The sequence below is a fragment of the Thalassophryne amazonica genome, chromosome 1 (assembly GCF_902500255.1).
Source record: "Thalassophryne amazonica chromosome 1, fThaAma1.1, whole genome shotgun sequence".
NCBI lineage: Eukaryota > Metazoa > Chordata > Actinopteri > Batrachoidiformes > Batrachoididae > Thalassophryne > Thalassophryne amazonica.
Window position 1 is genome coordinate 129,128,685 of NC_047103.1, and position 14,955 is coordinate 129,143,639.

General features: G+C 40.0%; 1 protein-coding gene across 1 annotated transcript; it reads left to right on the forward strand.

The window, feature by feature from the left end:
• The first annotated feature begins 122 nt into the window (after window positions 1-122).
• On the forward strand, window positions 123-14,406 carry LOC117514367 (keratin, type II cytoskeletal 8-like). Its single transcript, XM_034174827.1, has 9 exons — window positions 123-169; window positions 3,580-3,788; window positions 3,947-4,007; window positions 4,145-4,240; window positions 10,049-10,213; window positions 11,326-11,451; window positions 11,530-11,750; window positions 11,839-11,864; window positions 14,243-14,406. The coding sequence occupies exons 2-9, from the start codon at window positions 3,616-3,618 to the stop codon at window positions 14,404-14,406; spliced, it is 1,032 nt and encodes a 343-aa protein (XP_034030718.1). The 5' UTR covers window positions 123-169; window positions 3,580-3,615.
• The last annotated feature ends 549 nt before the right edge of the window (window positions 14,407-14,955 follow it).

Sequence of the window (14,955 nt, forward strand, 5' to 3'; positions counted from 1 at the left end):
GCACATCGCGCACACCAACATGTCCACTCGTGAAGAGCAGAGCAGCTCAGCGTGGGTCAAAAGCCCCCGAGCCAAGGACGACACGGAGCCGCCGGAGGAGGAGGAGGAGGAGGAGGAGGAGGAGGAGGTGACCGGAAACACGGAGCAGCTTGTCAAGTTAATCAATAAGGTGCGTAAATGATCACCGGACGGAATTAAAGCAACTTTCCTCTTTTTCAAAATCTAAAACACATTTCACCTCAAGAAAAACTCAGCAACCAATGGAAAGAAGTAAACATCAAGAAAAGACAACTCAATAACTTAACAAATTTATCCTTGACCTGCAAAGTAAGTCCCTTCGGCTGCTCCCTTGTTTGCACTCGGGGTCGCCACAGCAAATCCAAGGTGGATCTGCATGTTGAATTGGCACAGGTTTTACGCCGGATGCCCTTCCTGACGCAACTCCACATTACATGGAGAAATGTGGCGGGGGTGGGATTGGAACCCGGAGCCTTCTGAACTGAAACCAAGCGCATTAACCACTTGGCCACCTATCCGTGACCTGCAAAATAACCATTAAATACAAAACAATCGGAAATAATAATAATAATAATAATAATAATAATAATACATTTTTGCACCCTTCACTTCCCCATACGAATAGTACGAATACTTTTACATGCATAAAATACGATTAACTCTTATGTATTTATTACTTTTAATTTATTTAATAAAAGCAAGTAAGTAAATCTATCCATATACAATTTTCACCAATTATTTCATATATCTCGATATTTTTCTACATTTCGAGTTTTAAAGTTATTTAATAAAAGTAAGGAAACAAAATATTGAAATAAGGAAACATTTTATTCCTAAAAAGCCAAAAAAAAATGAAGCGTGATTAGATAAGTAACCAACATACATTAAACATAATCAAAGCTGCAGCACCGTACAGACAAAATAACCACTTACTGAATATCTGAATGGAAGATAACCTATCTTAATAAAGGCAAATTGCGCTGAATATTATAATAATTGTCATTTCCCAATAAACTAGTCAAAAAATAAAAAATAAATAAATGGTGAGTATAAAAAAAAGTGTGCCAACAACATATAAATACACACTTGCAAACACCCACTCAACTACAGGCAAAACTATGTGCACTCCACAGAAAATTAGTCCACCTTATTATAGCAATAATTATAATAATAAAGTTTGTCTTCTTTATACAAAACAGACAGTTGTCTAGTATCACAATTAAAACAAATCTGTACAACACAATATGACTGTAATAAAACAAAAATGCTTTGCTGTATTCTTAGCATTTGATAATGCTTTAACTGACTGCTTGGGAATGTTACTGTTTTTATGTTCTGACCAACTGGCTGTAAAAGAGATAATATAATATGTTATATTTAAGGGTTTGTATATATGCAACCCATTATTTTTGGGATATTTGTCGAGACATGCAACACTTTGGAAACTTTTGTGCTTTTACACATCTAAATTTGTTAATGACCTCAAAGAAAATATAGGAATTAAGGCGGCTCTGTTGCAGTTCTTAAAATTATACCCTTTAATCTCACATTGAAAACACATCTCTTCAACATGTTACAAATTAAATAATTGTATCAGTGCCAAATAATGTTATGGACAAGCACAGCCATCCTCACTAAAACTAAACCCAGCTGTGCACTTTACCCAACAAGAGCATGTTACAGCGGGATAGTGCAGCAACACAGTGATCATAATGTGTACGATAACAGGATCCTGTATTTTGGTGAGATGGAGATGTATCACATGAGTTTGTATTACATATGCGTGGTACTGCAGCAGAGAGTCAAAATGAATGTGCATTTTTCTGACTAAAGCATGAAATTTGGCACAGATATTCTAAATTAACTAATGCTTATTTTCAGATGTGGATATTTTCAGATTACACAGGAGTCAAAATTTCAAAGTGTTCCAATCATATGAAAGTATACCTTATTATTTATTTGTCTGAGCATAACGATTCCAAAAGGTATAGTTTAGACTATCCTTGACTGAATGTTATGGAGTTATGAGGTAAAAACTGTAAAAATTATGACAAAGGTCAATTTCAGTTTGTACAGGGGTCATAAGTTAGAGTTGAGCCAATTTTGGTAATAAAGTGATACAAATTATTGGTTGAGCTAATAGGATTAATAAATGGAAAAATTTTGACTGTGTTGAATGCTTGGTCTCCAAAGTAAAAGGTCAAACACATGACATTTATTACATTTATTACATGATAACTAAGCATGACAGATGGTACAAACTATTCCTTTTTAAAACCCTATTAACCTATTAAGGTGCAGATTAAATAAAACTCAACTAATTAACAACGGGTGTAACAGAAGTGAGAATGGAAACACCAGGACACAAGAGAAAATACAGGAACACATCGAAATACAAAATAAATGGGCAACCTGAGGTCAGGGGAAAATAAAACCAGATCATGAAATATCAAACCGGGACATAAAGTGCACAAAATGGCAGCAACAATGAGAAACAAACAGACAACACAATGTAGGAACCACACAAAACTGGAACAGAGTAAGAGTGTGTGGGGGGGGGGGGGGGGGGGCGCACAAAACAATCCTAAGAAATACATAAAGAACAGAACAGCAGGAATAAATAAAAGACCAGTGGGCAGGGAAAACATAATCACCTTGAACATGGACGGATGACATCACACACACACACACACACACACACACACACACACACACACACACACACACACACACACACACACACACACACACACAGAGGTACAAACACCACAGATGCACACACCAGAAGGAGGACGTACACGTACACACACACACACACACACACACACACACACACACACACACACACACACACACACACACACACACACACACACACACACACACACACACACACCAGACAACCATGAAACTAAGGAACAACCAATTACCAAGACGCACTCACATAAAAGGCACAGAGACAAATCAATAAACTGAGCCTGGGCGACCACAACAGAGGGAGGGTCGATATAAACCAGTATTTACAACAACAGCAACAACAAAATCGCCAAGTGGGCCACATTTCTTATGTCACATCAGTCACATACCAACAATTGCAAAGTAGGTTTCTTGCATTATTTAGGTGCTATAGTGGATTTTTGTAGCTCCTTGGGAAGCTGCCCCGTTCATCCATGTTCAATATCACTTGTGTTAAAAAAAAATCAATAAATTTAAAGGTAATATATCCTTGAAGCATTCATGTCCTACGTGAAATTTGCACGTTTGTGCTGTGTCACCACTGTGCTTTGTGTTGTACGTAAAGAGTTGTTGGATTTCAGCAAAGTGGGTTCTGGGTTCAACCCAGATGACTGGCATGTGATAGTGCACCTTTTTTTTTTTACAGCCATGTGCAGCGGTAGCTCATGCAGGGGTGTTGATTTTAGTTCTGTGTGTCTGTCTGTTTGTGTGTCAACAGTTTTTGTCCGATTTGCACCAAACATGGTGGAATGACTGAAGGTCAGCTAAAGTCAAAGTGATGTAATTTTGAGAAAAATCCATCTTCTTTTTCTCTCTCTGTCTCAGGTGAAACATCTGGAGTGTAGAAACACAGAGCTGCAGATGAAGCTGCACATCCTGCGGGAGCAGGACGGCTATGAGGGAAAGGTTGAGGACATCGTCAGGCAGCTGGAGAATGAACTGCAGTGGCAGGTCGAGGGTTTGACCCGCGAACGAGCCAAACTGGAGGTGGGGGTGCTGAAGAGCCAGGAGGAGCTGCAGGAAACCAAAATGAGGTCAGCAGGAAATGACCTGAAGTTCACCAAGCTCAAATCAGCCTCTGCCCATGAGATTGTGCTTGATAGAGAGAATGTTATATGAAAAAAAGATTCTGATAAGTGGTGCCGCTGTCAGCGCAGACTGCATATGTGCTCTGATTCTAATGTGGTTTCAGGTATGAGGATGAGCTGCTGAAGAAAGCTGACTTGGAGAATGAGTTTGTCCTCACCAAAAGGGTACCGCTATCTGTTTAACAACTGCTCATTTATACTCTTTCCAAAGGTTCTTTGGAAGGCTTTTTGCTGACATTAATAAATCATTTTTACCAAGGTGTTAATGAAGCTATGCTAATTATGTATTTAATGTCACCCAGGATGTAGATGAAGGTCACATGGTGACAACAGAACTGGCCCTGGAGCTGGAGGACCTGATTGCAAAGTTAGAGTTCCTCCAGATTGGTTGTGAAGAGGTGACATGTTTCTTTTGTTCTTACTCTTTAACAGCAGTCACGGTGGCATCCAGTCCAATCGTTTTGTGACAGAATGTTGTCATAAAACACAGGTTGTTGCTTGAGATTCAAATCTAGCACATCAGAGGGGAGGGTCCACGAGTCCTAACCTCTTTATATTATGTGATGGTGCATATTACAACCCCAAACTGATTTTAAAGTTCACAAATAAATGTCTTCTTCTTTTGGCTGCTCCCGTCAGGAGTCGCCACAGCAGGTCAATCATTTCCATCTCACTCTGTCCTCTGTAACTTCCTCTGTCACACCAACCACATGCATGTCCTCCCTCAGCACATCCATAAGCCTCCTCTTTGGCCTTCCTCTTCTCCTCCTGCCTGGTGGCTCCATCCTCAGCATCCTTCTCCGTATACTATGTTCATTCCTAATCCTGTTCATTCTCATCACTCCCAAAGAGAATCTCAACATCTTCAGCTCTGCCACCTCCACCTCTGTCTCCTGTCTTCTTGTTAGTGCCACCATCTCTAAGCCGTACAATATAACTGGTTTCACTACTGTCTTGTAGACTTTCACCCTTCACTCTTGCTGATATTCTTCAGTCACCTTTCTCCACCCACTGCACCCTGCCTGCACTCTCTTCTTCATCTCTCTACCACACTCTCCATTATTTTGGGCAGTTCATCCCAAGTATTTAAACTCATTTACTTTCACTTCTACTCCTTGTAACCACTGGGCTCCCTCCCATTCACACACATGTTCTCAGTCTTGCTCCTACTGATTTTCATTCCCCTTCTCTCCAGAGCACATCTCCACCTCTCCAGGCAAAACTCAACCTGTTCTCTACAGACCACAATGCCATCTGCAAGCATCATAGTCCATGGAGACTCCAGTCTGACTCAGAGCTGATCCTTGGTGTAATCCCACCTCCACCTTAAAAGACTGTCATGATAGTGTGCATCTCACCACAATCACACTATCCTTGTACATGTCCTGCACTACCCTAACATACTTCTCTGCCACTCCAGACTTCCTCATACAATACCACAGGTCTTCTCTTGGAACTCAAACTTTCTCTAAATCCACAAACATACAATGTAACTCCTTCTGGCCTTCTCTGTACTTCTCCAACAGTATTCTCAGAGCAAACATTGCATCTGTAGTGCTCTTTCTCCGCATGAGACCATATTGCTGCTCACAGATCTTCACCTGTTTTCTAAGCCTAGCTTCTACTACTCTTTCCCATAACTTCATGCTGTGGTTGATCAACTTTATGCCTCTGTAGTTACTGCAGCTCTGTACATCACCCTTGTTCTTGAAAATAGGAACCAGCACACTTCGTCTCCACTCCCCAGGCATTCTCTCACTTTCCAAGAGGTTATTAAACAATCTGGTTCGAAACTCCACTGCCATCTCTCCTAGACATTCCCATGCCTCCACTGGAATGTCATCTGGACCAACTGCCTTTCTGCTCTTGATCCTTTCATAGTTGCCCTCACTTTATCCTTACTAATCTCTTGTCATTCATGATTTATTCTTGTCACATCATCCAGTCTTTTCTCTCTTTCATTCACCAGCTCTTCAAAATTTTCCCACCACCTCAACACACTCTCCTTGCGTGTCAGCACATTATCCTGTGCATCTTTTACCACCCTAACCTGCTGCACATCCTTTCCAGTTCTGTCCCTTTGTCTAGCCAATCTGGCCAATTCTCCTTCCTTCCTATTCAACTTCTTGTACAGCTCGCAATATGCTTTTTCCTTGGCTTTTGCCACTTCTTTTTTCACCTTACGCTGCATTTCCTTGTACCACTGTCTACTTTCTTCATCTCCACGACTATCCCCAAAATTTTTTTCCAACCTCTTTCTCCTTGTGCTTTCCTGGACATCTTCGTTCAACCACCAAGTCTCCTTGTCTATCTTCTGCACTCCAGATATCCCACCCGGGACTTTCCTAGTTGTCTCCCTCACCACATCTGCAGTACTTTTCTCATTGTCCAAAATTGCTTCTGCTTCTCTCACCTAGGGCCTCATGTACAAAGACTTGCATGGACGTCTAACTAAAAGTTGTCGTATGCCAAAACCCTGAATCTCGCGTAAGCACAAATATATTCAGATGTATCAAAGTGTGTGTCGGCATGAATTCACGCACGTTCCATCTGTACATCCCACTGAACGTGGAATTGAGCGTGGAACCAAACTCCTCCCTGGCCACGCCCTATTTAAATATGCAATTTCATGTAAATAGGCCCTTAGAGCAGAGATTCCCCACTACGTCACATCAGACAACATGAACACAGAAAAGAAATTATACTATAGATGACTGGCAATGACGTGGAGACACGCAGGGACAGTTTATTCAGTACACTGTTAAATGGAATAATCATGAAACTGGAAAAATGTTCATGAGAAGCGTGTGTGTGTGTGTGTGTGAGGCTGCACACACGCACGCAGAACAGCACACACACAATGATGTTAAAAAGGTGATGCGTGCCTCTGCTGACCATTCACAATTTACACATGCGTTTATTGACAAATACTGAGCACAGGAAGCCTGTTAAGAAGCTTTGCAGCTCACCATCAAGCAAAAATAAAAAATACATTAATAATAATAAAAACATATTTGAATGTGCACATCCCCAAATGTGTCCGTGCTGGTTTTCGTTCAGAACAATTACACAATTACAGTCATACTGCCAACATTCAAACTCTCGACTCTCACTCCACCCTTCTAGTTTTCCTCTCCTTCCACTGTCTGTGGACACAGCCTCCTTCTTCTTCTTCTTCTTCTTCTTCTTTTTCTTCGCAAAGCAGTAGCCCAATTTATGCTAGCACCCTGTTGGGCAAGGGCACCGGTGGCAGATGTTGTTAAGCTGGGCCTCAATCGATCTGGTGTCACAGACTGAACAGTCCCCCTTAAAAATTGGTCCGCCCTGCCTCTACTGTGCATGTGTCATTTGGGACCACAGCAGCATGTCTGAGACTGACTCTCTACACCCAAAGCAGTCAAAGGGAATAATGTGATTATTAACCATCAGATGACAAAGTAAAACCTCTTAAATGATTTGATTACCACCTGTGGCCTTTCTGTGTGGAGTTTGCATATTCTCCCCATGTTTCCATCGGTTTCCTCAACATCTAAATTCATGCAGGTTAGGTGAATTGGAAGCTTTATAACTGCCCAGGTCTCCCTTGCAAAAAGAGGTCTCGATCTCAGTGGGACTAACCTAGTTAAATTAAATTTATCCAGGCTTGGAACCAGCACCCAGAATGTACTGGCTGCAGTGCACATTGCATGTGTCCGAGTTCACAAATAAATGTAATACTTTCAAATAATTAACAAACCAGATCCAGTTTTGTTCAGTTTACAAAAATAAAATGTGATTCTGTTGACATACACCATTAATCACCTTTAATTGTACTGTTGTCTATAAATCTGTAGAATTGAAAATCAACACATAATGGTAATCCACCATAATTAATTTTTTTTTTTTTTAAATTGTCACGCTTTTGTAACATTGATTCACCTACTTTAGTGCAACATATAGGCTACCATAAATGTAAAAACAACATCAACACGCTCTCCTTAATGCTAGGACTAGTGGGAAGTTCCCATATCGGGGACCTGCTATTCTTCTGGTTGTTCATGCCCCATAAAAGAGATACGGGACCAGATTTAGCCCACACGCTGGCTCTTTTTCTTCTTTTGTGACAATTGGCAGCCCCGGTTGTCAGACAGGTTACATGGGGCTGTAGTTCCAGTACTGACTGTCAGAGCTGCTGCTGACCTGTGATCAGCTGCTAATGCCATTTAAGCTAGCCAAACCCTTATGCTAACCTGAACCAAGTGATAGCATACTCTGCGATTAGCATAACTGCACATGCTAACCATGTTTTTTTCTTTAATATCATGTTAGTAGTCAAATGTGGCATGTTGATGTAACTATGTCCATTATTAAACAGTGTTACACTACACATCCAGAAATTTGGTAATTCCCAGACAACCTTCACCTCTGCCCTAACTTTAGATATTGTTGACACCAGAAATGAAGATGTCCTATATAGGGCCTGAGGCTTCTTTGTGTCAGTGGTCATGCCTGGATTCTGTAGCAACAAGGGGGTTAGTCACTGTGACTCATTCTCAACATATACAGCTGGGTGGACTGGGTGGTCTTGTCAAAGGTCACAGACTGGAAATTAAACCCACATCTACATTTTAGTAACCTAACTCCTTATTCCACTGTGCTCTCTGCTCTGACACCAGCACTGAGGCACAGAGTAAAATAGTTACCAGCAGAAATGGACACTGCATGTTTTCCCGAAATGGTGCAAAAATGTCATTGGACAGGAACCTTTGGATGGCTGTACCTATGGACATTTCCTAAAATATATCCCAAATCATTTTGATTTCTCATTGAGTTTTCATCAAAATCAGGTGAAATCAAACATTCCTGTACAAAGCATGTGCCTCTTTGGGCTAGAGTTGGAGGTTTGACTCCAGGTCTACACTTCAGGTACCTGTTTGTGTCCTTGGATGGGACACTTCAGCTGCACTGTCCCAGTCCACCCAGCTACAATTGGGTGCCAGCCTTGGCTGGGGAAGTAACCTGCAATGGACTGGCATCCTGTAAAGGAGGATTGTAAACTCCCATCCACTTAAACTATGGTATCCAGGGATAAGCACCGGCCTGGCAAACCTCAGCATCTGTGTTGGACTTGCTTCTGCTGCTTATATTCCAAAAGTGCTACAGTACAAATATAACATTCCTGTTGGGTCTTGGCTTGCTACTTAGCATCCACCACCTCACTGTGGGAACTATAGAAACTGGTTCTATCTGTGTGTACCTCTGTTCACCCATGCTTCCATGGCAAAGATGTTTTGGACATGAGTTCATCTCATGATCCTCTTGCATGAATTCAGAGGGTGCCAAAATTTTAATGAATGAATTTATTTTGCACTCACAGACCCAAAATAACAATGTAAATTCACAAAGAAAACAATCCAACAATACACCCATGTGCCCAAAAGGGTGTAGTCTGTCCACTTTGTCTACTTTTTCTGTGTCAGATCAGGCACAATACAAATGGCACTGAGTGCCCGAATACTTGTCCCCCTAGTCTGGTCGAAACCTTTTTTCTTTGGAGCTCCTCTATTTGTACCTAACAAATGCTGAACACCCCCCAAAAAAGAGGAACGTGATTAATTCCTTTTTTTATATATTTAGTCTGCTCCATCTTCCTTTTTTTCCCTTTGGTTCATCCACAGTAAATAATCTTTTTAATTGTCAAGTGTGTGTTATTATGACTTCATATAATCAGTGAATTTGTAATTATGGTAACCTCAGAGAAGACAAAACTTTGGGCACCTCTGTCATCTTTGACACCTCCCTAGGGGAGGCTTGGACCCCAGGTTGGCAACCAGGGCTCTAGTCTACAGCACCAGTTTTATGGGAAGCTACTGGTCCTTCAGGAGAAATCCATTGTTACATCAAGGTCACAGTCAATTCTTTTCTTTTTTTGACAAATATTCATATTATATTTACCATTATTTAATATGATCTTACACAAGAAACATTTCTTAAATGTTTTTAATCGTCTTTTGAGCTTCAGAACTCAGCATTTAGCTGTTGGACACGCTCATAACCAAATCCTCTGTGCAACAGTTTCTTCTCAGCTCGTAAGATAAACTGTTTGAATGTTGATAAACTGTTTGAATGCTCCCCCTACTGGAATGTATTGGTAGAACAGGGAAAAATTCCTGAAAAATGACAGTTTTTCCTGATAACTTTACTGTTCTGTTGGATGTTCCTTGCAGGAGATCAAGGAGCTGGAATTGCAGGCCGCAAACAAGACAGTGATCATACGTGACAACAAAAGAAGGTCACTGGAAATGGATGAGACTGTAGATGGCGTCTGTGTCCACTACGGCAACATGGACAGTAGCACCAGGAAGGACATAGAACACTGGAACCAGAAAGAAGTGAGGAGGATCAAGAACGCTTTTAATAAAGGAAGTTGTATTTCTACTTTGAATACAGCAAAACTTGCCTAATCCGTCATCGTATAAACTGGATACTCGCACTCATCGGACAAAGGCAAAAGTCCAAGTGCTTTTATATGGTTTTCCATGCAATAAACACCATATATAACAGATTTTGTATGACGGATTTTCGATCACATTGGACAAAATATCCTGTCTGACCGCAATACATTTTGATTAAAAACCCCTTGCACGCACCAGACAGAGCAGTCTGGACGTGCTCAGTAACAATCATGGACCAAATACATTTGGTAGAAAAGTCCACAAATATTTCATTTCATTTTCATTTATTTATTTATACAGGAAAAGGTTAAAAAGCACAATTGCACATTACCCCAGGCCTGACTCAGTAACACTGTTTTACAGCAGGTTCCTGTTTTACACACAAACCTACACACAAACATTTCATTCAATCATATGGACAATAGACCTAACGTACAGCACACATTCATAAAGTGATCAGTCAAGTAGGAAAGGTAGGTCAGTGGTTACACGAGTAGCTATTCATTAAAACGTCTCTGTAAGTTTGACTATTGACTTTTTACATGGAGGAATTTGTATCTACCATATCATTAGTGTGGAGGTTGATGAAAGAAGTGGAGCTTGTTGAGGGACAAATGAATCCAGAATAAGCCACTGTTCCTGCAGAAAACTGCATAAAGACGCGATGAGAACTTTAAAGGGTCACATGCACATCGACGTCATTGCATGGCCACGTAGTTGCAGAAGCATAAATCATGCTTTAGGATTTTAAGGTACCACTCCGCAGTGGACTTAGAAAAAAATGGAATTTGTCCATTTTATACATATAATGGATTTTGTCAGTTATATACATATAACAGATTTCGATTTTAACGGACAAAACTGATTTCTGATTCCACCTGAATCCATATATGCGAGTTTTACTGTACTATTTCAAATACAATGCAATACATTTTCAGACCATTATTCCGAAATGTCAGATTTCAGTTTTATTTCCACTCTAAGAAGAAAGCTAAATCTCCTGGTTTCGAGTCATCATCTTCCATAATGTGTTATTCTTTGTCCCTCAGATGGACACTCTGATCCTGACCGCAGGAAAGCTTGAGCAGGAAGTCAGAGAATTAAAGAAGGAAATCACAGACACACTTCATCTGATGAAGAGACTCAATGTGGAGCTGGAGAATCTCACAGTGAAGGTTGTGCTCACAAACACCAAGCTCACCAAGCCACCAGGCTTCATCCGTCAGCCTCTTATATTTTATGTGTATGTGCAGGAAGAGTCTCTGAGAAGGGACATCAGTGAAGCAGCAACAGATGGAAACATCCGCATGGACAAGGCCAGGGAGGACATCATGCAGCTGAAGGGGGCCCTGAGGCAGGCCAACCGGGGCATGCATCAACAGACTTATCAATACCAAGAGCTGCTGAACCGTAAGATGACCCTGGACATCGAGCTCACCATCTACCGTAAACTGCTGGAGGGTGAAGAGAGGAGGTACGTGAGGAGGGGCAAAGGAGGAATCATGTTTTTTTTCTTTTACATTGCTTTCATTAACATCCTCATCTGCTTTTTTTCCTTGTAGAATGAACAACCTCATGCATCGCACCGGTAAGAACCTTTATTTTAACTAATAAATTAAAACTAGAGGGAATGAATTTGGCACGAAATCCAACTTGCACTGTGAAGGGGGGAAAAAGGCATATTATTCTCGTACACGTTTTTACCAAGCTTATAGAGATCATCGTGCAGAATAGTTCAGTGGACCTGCCTCGCAGAGCAACATCCCTAGTGACAAAAACGTACCTTTGTTTCCACACTGAAAGCGTTGAGCAGGAAAACAGCCAAAGGGTGTTACTCTGCATTAGTCTACTTCTAAAATTATCAGCAGGTGTTAATAATATTCCAGGAAAAGGACTGATACTTTGCAATCTGAATTATTAGTAATATTTGTGAATAGCACGTGTGTGTGTGTGTGTGTGTGTGTGTGTGTGTGTGTGTGTGTGTGTGTGTGTGTGTGTGTGTGTGTGTGTGTGTGTGTGTGTGTGTGTGTGTGTGTGCGCGCGCACGTGTGCAAACAAGCACATTTGAATGTGTATTTCACACAGAATTTATATGGGATCTTATTGAATCTCAGTGGATCCACAGTTTAATGGATACAAAATGGCATTCTAATCGACTCTACCGACACAGAGCAAGCAGCACTTCAGATATCAATGCTGCATTCAATGGTGACTGGGAACTTAGATTTTATGTTCTCTAACAAAAATAAAAATTCTAAAAACAATCAAATTTCTGACCAACTCTGGAAAAAAATATGTCAACCCCAACTTTATTTCCAACATTGGTGGTTTATTTTGAATTAAAATGTTATTTTTAAAGATTATTTCAAGAAAACATGCTCTTTGAGATGTGAGGTATCATTCACTGTAAATGCTAACATACAAATGAATTAAGTATGATAAGTGAACCAAACTCAGTTTTCATCAACCTGTTATGAACACTCATTTTAAATAAGTAAGTAATACTTTGAGACTGGAAGACTTGCTTTACTTGATGTTTCCCATTTAAGACAAATTAGAAAAATAATTTTTCATATCCAGTGTCCTTTGGGGCATTCTTTCAGACATGTGCAGATCTGCCTCACTTACTTTGCGCATTCCCGCCCACACACGTCCATGGTGAGCCCGTGTTTGGACCACCAGTGCTCTCTCCAACCTGTTTTTCACTCATTGATGATAAACTGTCTGGAATTAGTTTGGTTTATAAATCAAAACCATAAGTCAAAACTGCTTTGCTTTTAATGTCCTATGCGACATGCCAGTACTGTTCCATGTTGAAAGTAAAGGACTTGTCCTTACAGCAGTGGGCAGAGCGCTCAAAGACAGAAACTCTGACTCGTTGTTTGTGTTGGATTTGTGATCGCCTTTGTTTTTCCTCAGAAGTGTCAGCGGTGCTTAAATGCAAAAATTGAATTCAATTAAATTGATCTGAATATGAAGGATGAACAAAACTAAAGAGAATTACGCTGTCATTTGTGTACTGGATGCTCACAGTAAATAAGTTACTGTAATCTAATTTATTTGACTACTGTAAATTCAAAATAAACAAGTTACTATAATCTAGGTTTTTAAGTTTATTTGAGTACTGCAAACTCAAAATGAATAAGTTACTATAATTTATTTAAGTTCATTTGAGTACAGAGAACTAACAAAAAATTAGTTAATCAAATCTAATGTATCTAAGTTAACATAAATTACTTTTTTAAGGCAACGACTTTGCTTTTTTTTTTAAGTAAAGTCAACTTGTTATATTTTACAGTGTTGTCAAAACAATGTCAAATCCTTCTGTCATTGTTATTGATCAGATTTTAAAAGCCAGTATAGTTTTTGTGCATTTTCCATTCTTCTGTTGCTGCAGCTAAATGACTGACATGTCTGTTGATGAGTGTTTGTTGCTTGTAGAAAAGCAACAAAGCAAATCTGGATGCATGTTTTTTTCCCCCACTTTTTGCACAGAACTCTAAAATGGCATCTTTTTGAGCTCCGACTCCCCACTTGTCAGATGCATCGAATGCAACAGGAGATTTGTGACATATGTGACAGCTGTCAAAGGGAGTCATGTAAAGCCAGTGTTTTTTTTTTGTTTTTTTTCGTGCTCCCGTATCGAAATGAGTCAAATTTTTGTGACTGGTTTCATTTTAACTCACTATTACTAACCCTACTCCTAAACCCGACCTTAACCTTAACCATAACCTAACCTTACTCTTTCCCACCACCCTAACCATAACCACCCCGACCCCCCCCTCGCTTCACTTTTAATTTTGTGCAACCATCACGGAATGAATTACTATGAATTTGTGCTGCCGTGACGAAAATGAGGCGCTTTTCGTCACAATATCACGAACCAATAGATTAATGTATATTTCTTGCTGCTGAATCATGATTTTTAAAACAAACCAATCAATCCAAGTCCTTACCTGCACACAGACATTTACCCGCCATCGAAGCAACAGACACCAAAGAAGCCAAAAGGCCTTGAACCTCTCGTCGCCTCAGCAACGGACCCGGCCTCCAAGAAACACCTGCTGATCCAAGTGGAAGTGGAGGCACGAAGAGTCCACTGCAAAAGCTCCAAATACACCGAGGACTGATCTGAGGGGTGTGTCCACATTACAGTGGTCCAGAAAATGGGAATAAATGAATCAATGGCAAAAAGGGGGCTCCTGAATCCATGTTTTAAAACTTGTTGCATTGTTCTGTATGTAGAAAGGTAAAGTTCACACTGAAATGTGTTCATGAAAATTCAGTAAGGTATATCTTATATATTATATTCCAATTCTAAGGTGGAACTATGCTAGTATACTAAGGTATATCTAAATATCTAAAAAGGAAGAGTAAACTAGGAGAGTAGAAAAGAGTAGAGTAGAGCCACTTAGGTGCCTGGTCTTGAGAACCAGGGATGGTAGGTTGAAAAGCTTTTTTATTCCATGGGAACTCTCCCTACCCACCCAAGCAGCTCAAGAAAAAGGTATATATAATAATAAATAATAAGACATAAGAAATATAAGACATCATATATATATATATATATATATATATATATATATATATATATATATATATATATATATAAAACTATAAATATATATAAAACTAGGTTCATTTCATTTAATATCCACACATTTCTGCATTTAAGGCCT